Consider the following 7,924-nt stretch of genomic DNA (forward strand, 5'->3'; position numbering starts at 1 on the left):
GAATTACTCCTCTTAAATAACGTTGCAGACTTGCATATAAAAAAAGAGGTAGTGGGATCTTTAAACAAAAGCGGTTATAACGTTGACAAAGCCCACTACTTTTCTTTTTCTTGACCAAAAAATAAAACTCAGAAGAGCGTAGTACCAACGCTCTCTAAGACGCGTGAATGAGAGCGAGTTAAGTTCGTAGGAATGGCTAACAAATCTCTAAACTAAATTCACTGAAAGAAACTGAGCATAAGAGAGAGAGAGAGAGAGAACACAGTCTTACACTCACTCTTCTCGTCTCTTTCTCTTTCTCTTCAGTTCAGTCTCAACTCTCAAAAGTGTTTCTCTTAAGAGATTTTCAGTCTTCAATTTCCACTACTTTGTTTTCCCTTTCATTTTCTCATTGCCTCTACGCTAAACTTTACGCTTCCCAATACTCTCTCTCTATATATATATGTTATATTTATGCGTGTGTGTGTCTTTCGGCTCAAACTCAAAAGACTGATCTGGCTCAAGATTTTCGCTAATTGTATAGCCAAGGTAGTAATCACAGCGATGAGCGATAATAACGACGATCTGTACGGACTCGGCTCGATTACGAGATTCGGAGAGATCGAAGAAGAGCGCGAGAGAATGGCGGCTTTCGGATCGGAGAGTTCGGCGATCTCCGACGCGGCTTCGATAATCGCGGCGGAGTTTCGCCGGAGATCCTCGGCGTCGACGATTGTCTCCGGCGGAGTAATCAGAGAAAGGATCGCCTCTCATCCTCTATTCCCCAAACTTCTCGGAGCTTACCTCGACTGCCGAAAGGTCTAGAATGTTCTTAATTCATGCAATTTCTGTTGATTTTCTGAGCAGCCAAACACTACTGTTATGTCGGTGCAGTTTCAATACTCAGGAAAATAAATTAGAATGAAATTATAATTTTCAACTAATTAAATACCGAATTCTTTGGATAACAAATTAGGTCGGAGCGCCACCGGAGATAGCGAACGAGCTCGAAGAAATCCGGCGAGATAACGGAGAGCCGTTAGTTGGTGCCGTTACTTCCGATCCGGAGCTCGACGATTTTATGGTTGCTTAAACACTAAACTCTAAATCGTACCTATTATTTTTTTTTTTGTTTAAGCATTGATCTCAGAAACCCTAGCTAATAATTTATAATTTCGTTATTATAATATGTAATAGGAAACTTATTGCCAGATTTTGGTGAAGTACAAATCGGATTTGACTAGACCGTTCGACGAAGCGACGACGTTTTTGAGCGAAATGCAAGCACAGCTCAACGATCTTATCTCTAATTCCAGTGCTTCAACAAGCTACGTTTCTGGTCTCTAATCTCTCTCTCTCTCTCTCTCACTCTATTTTTTAATGATATAAAATTAAGTTGTCACCAAAATCTACAGTTCATTTATGTACTTTCAGTCTCTATATTAGTATTTTCCATTAATGTTTAATACATGGGTTTGTTTTGAGGTTTGATGTTTTTCCTCCATTTGGTCGTGTTTTTTTATCGTAAATTTATATATTATATGTGTCGTGAAAATGAAACATTGTATTAACTATAAATAGCCCAGATTTTATATAAGCCCGGATAAAGCTGGACAGAAAAGAACTGAGAGCTTCACATGAGCGTACAGTGATTGTTCTAGTTTCCAAGGATTATGAGGATAAAATATATATGTGTTTATTTAATAGATTCGAGGATAAATGAATTACATGTATTTCAAACATTTTGTTTCACTGATTTTCAAGAAAAAAAAAAAAGAAAACATTTGAAGCAATAGAGAGCGAAATACTTTTTTATTTTATTTTTATAATGAGAACAAAACACTTTAATTATAGTGAATTAAGATAAGAATGGCAATATATGTAAATAACAATCGTGAAAGTGAACGCAACGACAAAACCCTAGATTTAAGTGAAAACTGAATGAAACTCTTTTCTTGGAAATGGATGACCTGTATTGGGTTGATCTTTTGTTATTCCTTGGGAATGTTTTTCTTTCCTTCCCTTGTATATTGCGATATAAATATCGGTCTTAGAAAAATACTTTCCATATATGTAAATTTATGGATTATTAAATTTCTCTCCTTGCTGCCTTAATAATAATATATGTATTTAGGAGGAACAGTGATTATGAAAATGTACCTCTATTTTTTCCATTTTTTTTTCTTAGAACCTAGTTTGATCTATATTGACAAAAAAAGGTTTGGAATTGTTCTTTATTTTTTTTCCTGTGTCTGCGCTCATTTCCTATAAATGGCTTTTTTGCTGGAACTTATTAATATAGTCAAACCTCTGTTGGTTTATTAATTCTGCCCCTACCAGTATAGCAAAGCAATTGTGTAACACAAAAATGTAATCCTGAATTACTTGCGAGAAAGTATCTTTGCAATGAATAAAACTAGAAACCGTAACTTATTAGATCAAATCGTTTACTTGATCATCAGCAGCAACAAAAATAGAAAAAGTAGAGGAGTTGAAGATTCCCTCTAGAATCTTGCAAACTGTGTGTATACTATATATGTAATTATATATTGATAATGTCAGATTGAAGTACACAGCTGAGTTGGTTTTCAAAAATATTTTGTTTGCTCGTGGTGGTGGTGGGTGACTTAAATTATCTCCCCTCAGGTTCCATTGATATCAGTATATGGGGTTGATATCGTACTTTTTCTAAACTGCAATGATATATTTAGTTTAAATAATAGTGCTTAATTTGGCTTTATGTATAATCTTTTTAAATTATTGGTACAGATGGATTGATTTCGTCGTCTGAATTATTTATTTTAACATCATCTTTCGAGTTTTTGCTTCCTAATTTAAAGTTTAAACTTTAGATATATATAAATATATAATTATATATATAGATATTATTTCTGTGTCATATAGTATGGAAATAAAGCTGCGTACTTTCATAATGCACTGTGTCGAGTTTGTTAGGTTTGAAGATTCTTGATTTGGTTTGGAAATGAGTACATGTATTGGAAATGAATACATTACACACATACATATCTACTTTTTACTATATTATTATTATTATTATTATTATTATTATAATGTACACAGTGGATGGCCTTGAGCTCCATTTTTATAGCTTAACAACTTGTGAGTAAGTGCTTTTCCTGGATAATATTTTATATATCACCCAGCTAGTTCCTTAAGTACTGCACGTGGGTTCTTAGTTTGTGGACTGCACAGAATAATAATAATTTTAAAAAGATTTATATGTTTAAATATTGCTTGCTGTGTTTATCAAAATTTTACTCATATCTGAAATATTAAAATGTTATATGGTGTTTGTATGTAACAAAGGTCCCATCTTTTTTTTTCAAGGATATCTATCAAATGGGAACATTTTAGGTTCATCAAGCATATCACCAATTGTGTGAAATGCATTAAAATTTAATGATTTAAAATGTCCTTGATGAGGCGTTATTAGGGTTATTTATTGTGTAGAGTTTGAATATATGATCGAATCGAAGTTCCTTTTTTTAATGCAGTCTAATTTTTTTGCAATTTTTTTATGTGATCTTGGAAGGCTTATAGAATAAAATATACAGAGCCCTGGTAAATGAAAAGATGCATTGACTAACGCAACAGCAAAGCTTTATTCAATTGAAATGCCTAGAATAGAAGATCTGTTTTTAGTGTGCTCTAATTTTCCTTCCACTTTACCTTGCAATTTATACCATTTTATCTACATAAGTCCTCTCTGCCTATGTTATTGTTATACTTATTGTTTAACAGCTAGTTTATATGCCTTCTTTTTCTCAAATTCCTTCTACATATATTTGCTCTAAAATGTTTAGTTTATTTGTTTGAAACCCTTGATACAAATTTTAGTTTGTTGTTTTAAACAAGACTTGTGATAGTTGTAATTTGTTACCCAAGTTACCTAGATGCTTTTTTTTTATCCGTTTTCTTTCCGAAGCTTGAATTTCATGTTCTTCCAATATAATTAAAGCTTATGGATTTTCTTAATTTAAAAGTTTAGAAAACGATCACTAAAAACCAGCAACATAAAGCTTTATATAACTGTGATGCATTTTCTGCTAGCGAAAAAAAAAACTATGATGCATTTCCAAAAGAGATAATGGCGTAACGGTGGCGTAACGGTAATAAAAGATGCATTGGAAATTGGATTACATTTTGAAACAAAGAACTGAATGATATAATTATGGACAATGCATTAATTTATCAGCAATAAATAGACTCCCGATTTTCCCGCTGAAGCCAACTGTTAGGATCAAAACAAGCACTCGTTTATTAGTATTATATATATGCAAGTATTTTCAAATGCCTCAAAAAGTAATTTAATTATGTATGCTTCCGTTACAAAGTTACTTGAATTTCTGTGCCTTTCTATATTTCAGGGATACTAAAGTGGATTCACTGGTCTTACTGGTCTTATTAAGAGCATCTTTAATGATTTATAACAAATTTAGGGATTTACTAGTAAATATTTAAAGTGCTTAGTTAGTTACTTAACCATTATTTTACATATTAGTTATTGATTTAGCTAAGCAAATTAACTCTATAGAGCTAGTTACTTAACTATTTAGCTCTAAAAAAATCTATGTGACAAATAAAGCTAATACATTTAGTTAAACCATGAAAGATGCTCTAATAGGAAAATTTAACAGATCAAGTATTAGTATTGATATTCAAATATAGAAAGAAACTAATGTATATACTAACGGAATAAATAGACGAAAAAACATATTTCAGAAAATTAAGAGCAAGGTCATTGACTCTTTTGCTACCAGGCAAGGGAAAGAACCATTATGTAATAGCATGAAAGGGTTGATCCCTTTATTTTATTATTTATTTTTCTTCTTGGTTCAGAAGCTTTTCAGTTTTTAAAATTATGATGTACTTTACAATTAAGATAGAGAGAGAGAGAGAGAGTTTATATAATATTTGACGGTCGTACGTAGGCATAAACGTTACTGGACAGTATTACACATGACTCATGACACACACTGACTGCGATACGACTCCACGAATTTCTCTCTCTAGATATATATATATACATATAATGTAACTTGGCTCAGTGTTCCATCACATCTTCATGTAAAATTCGCTCAGTGTTCCTCTCTCTAGTCTCTAGTCTCTATCTAGTAGTGCCAAATGCCAATCTTTCTATTTCGTTGCTCTTTATATAATATAATTATATATATAACCGGTTCAGTGGTTTATAATATTATAATATATATCACTGACACTACTAGTATATTGGTTTTGGTTGGAAGCTTGTCTCGTTTGAACTTAACTTGCCTTAATAAGATGTACATATGTGAATGACCAAGCATAAAATGAATTTAATTCCATAAATTAGGTCCTATTTTATTTAAGAAGATGGTGCAACTTATTAGTTATTGCTCTGCATATATAGAAGCAGAACTAATAGGTTTCAATAAAATAAATATAAGCTCAATCTTATTATTATTATTATTATTTATTACTTGTTAGATCATGAAGGTGTAGGTAATTCAACAGACGAGGAGAATGAGAACGAGATTGATTGCGCGTTGGATATTCCGTGCCACGTCATCGATCGGGAGCTAAAGGAGAAGCTGATGAGCAAGTACAGCGGACAGATAAGCTCGTTGAGGCGCGAATTCTCGAAGAAGAAAAAGAAGGGAAAGCTTCCAAAAGAGGCGAGGCAAGTCCTGTTCGATTGGTGGACCCTTCACTACCGATGGCCCTACCCGACGGTATGTAATTTTTGTTACAATAATCCTAAAAGCAACGTTTAAAATACCGACGGGCGACAGTATACTTCGGTATATCATCGATATATCAGAAAATGGAAATGTTCTGTACAAAAACTACTATAACCCATTAAATATCGATACATTGTTGGTATTTCTTTTTTCTAAATTTTAACTAAAACAAATTTCACTTTTACAATGATCGGGAGCTATGTTTAAAACTATTACTACATGCACAACTACATTCAAGCCTTCATACAATCCATTTTTGTGCGCATACATAAATGATCGAAATATTTTATGAATATGTATGTACGATTTCATCGTTGATACGATTCTTTGTTTTGCATTTACTTTATATATATATATATATATATATATATATATATGTATGTATATATAAACAAATACATAAAAATACATATATTTATGTATATTTATCGTGTTGGTATATATTATATACATTTAAAAAATAAATATACAACATATTTATAATTATATTTTGTTATAATATATTAGTCGGTATAACTGTCGATAAGTAACATATAAGCGATATATCATCGATATTATCTGTAGTCGGTATATATATTTATATATTATAGGATATCGATCGATATATCATTCGGTAGCCGATATATCATTAAAATCAAAACTTCGATATCGATATTTTAAACATGGCCTAAAAGTACATAAGGCCGCTTCATTAGTTTGAAAAAAATTGAAACTCAAAGAGTTGCCTTGAGTAGACGTGCAATAGCTTAATTTCACAAAAATATCATCGCAAATTACTTAAAATGCCCGTAATTATTATGAACGAAAAATTGGTCAATTAGTATGTGTGACCTTTACTAAAAAATTATTTGCTCTGTATAATATTGTGAATTCCTTCTCAAAACTAAATTGGTAATTTGATGAGTAACACGTCGCTCTCTAAAATATCAGTAAAACTTATCATCTTTTTCATATGCGAGATCTTTAACATTTTAGATTTTTTTTCCTTTATTTTTTTTTTCTTTCGAATTTGATTTTGTGGAAGAGTTGCATTGGAAGTGTGATAACCAACACCTGAATTTATATTTTCATGATGTTGTATTGGTTTTGAAGAGAAATATTAGTAGTCAGTAGAGATAATGTAGTCTCTATTTTGGTTAATGTATTATGCATGTATATATATTGTTTTTCTTCGTCTTCGTATTAATGTTACACAGATGATATTCAAACAAACACGTATGGATGTATATATATGTTATATAGGAAGGAGACAAGATTGAATTGGGCGAGGCGACAGGGTTAGATCAGAAGCAGATAAACAACTGGTTTATCAATCAAAGGAAGAGACATTGGAAGCCTCCGGAGAACATGCACGTTGCTTTCATGGACTCCCACTCTCTATTATGAATGTAATTATATATATATATATATATATATATATATATATATATATATATATATTCGGATAAAATAGGACATATCATATGTACAGACACGTCTGTATTGTATACTCTATGCACATACACACGCTCACGGAATGCGACATTGTCCCCCAAATAATTTCAATAGCTAGTCATTACTTATCTGTATAATTGCATATTCTGTAATCTGTACATGCAAAAAACATAATGTTACACGTTTCTACGAACGTCACGTGCCATGTGTTGATGCCTGTGGAGCTTCTTTTTGCCCAACAGAAAAGAAGATTCAGTCCAATGAATGAACGTAAAGAGCTTTTGAATGCGCATTAGAATCTCGCATTAAAACAGAATGAGAATTAGTATTGTTCGATAAGGTCATGATCATTTATTTGAGATGAGACATCATAGACTACTTTCATTTTCTGGTATTAGAAGAGCTCACAAAGCTCAAACAAATATTCAAATGTTTGAGAATCTCGTATTAAAAAACGAGTGAAAACTAACGATGTGTTTAATAAAGTTATGATCAATTAGTTGCGATGAAACATAGTATGAGAACTCATAAAGTTCAAACACTGATCCAGTCTTTTAAATTGGGCTCAAAAATGAGAAAATGGAAGTCTTAAAAGGCGCGTTAAAGAATCACACATCATCGTAAGAAGAAGGGAATAAGAACTATCAAAATTTATAACGGATATGGAATACCCATCTAATTCTCAAGTGTTGGTTCGAAATATAAATCAGAGCCGATTTAAACACTATATACAGACCTAAAGAAAATTTTTAAAATTAGGGTCTTTACTC

At 31.9% G+C, this 7,924-nt stretch overlaps 1 protein-coding gene across 5 annotated transcripts; it reads left to right on the top strand.

The window, feature by feature from the left end:
- The first annotated feature begins 208 nt into the window (after positions 1-208).
- On the top strand, positions 209-7,347 carry LOC149383557 (homeobox protein knotted-1-like 6). 5 transcript variants are annotated; one of them, XM_089628502.1, is made up of 6 exons: positions 213-798; positions 956-1,063; positions 1,177-1,318; positions 5,467-5,711; positions 6,963-7,122; positions 7,177-7,347. In XM_089628502.1, the coding sequence occupies exons 1-5, from the start codon at positions 454-456 to the stop codon at positions 7,104-7,106; spliced, it is 984 nt and encodes a 327-aa protein (XP_089484628.1). In that variant the 5' UTR covers positions 213-453; the 3' UTR covers positions 7,107-7,122; positions 7,177-7,347. The 5 variants fall into 5 exon arrangements, with proteins under 5 accessions (XP_089484631.1, XP_089484630.1, XP_089484629.1 ...); XM_089628505.1 differs by having other exon boundaries at positions 209-798; positions 1,192-1,318; positions 5,476-5,711; positions 6,963-7,347; XM_089628504.1 differs by having other exon boundaries at positions 210-798; positions 1,192-1,318; positions 6,963-7,347.
- Positions 7,348-7,924: the final 577 nt, after the last annotated feature.

Source organism: Urtica dioica, chromosome 10 (assembly GCF_054948205.1).
Source record: "Urtica dioica subsp. dioica isolate 48M chromosome 10, U.dioica_male_clone48M_v1_H2, whole genome shotgun sequence".
Taxonomy (NCBI): Eukaryota; Viridiplantae; Streptophyta; class Magnoliopsida; order Rosales; family Urticaceae; genus Urtica; species Urtica dioica.

What these genes read in the sequence shown, in the direction of transcription:
- LOC149383557 (XM_089628501.1), top strand. Translation starts at nt 454, where the DNA reads ATGCGTGTGTGTGTCTTTCGGCTCAAACTCAAAAGACTGATCTGGCTC. An exon ending in CGGAGCTCGACGATTTTATG is followed by an intron (nt 1,064 to 1,176) that starts GTTGCTTAAACA and finishes AATATGTAATAG; the next exon opens with GAAACTTATTGCCAGATTTT. An exon ending in TTCAACAAGCTACGTTTCTG is followed by an intron (nt 1,319 to 5,466) that starts GTCTCTAATCTC and finishes ATTACTTGTTAG; the next exon opens with ATCATGAAGGTGTAGGTAAT.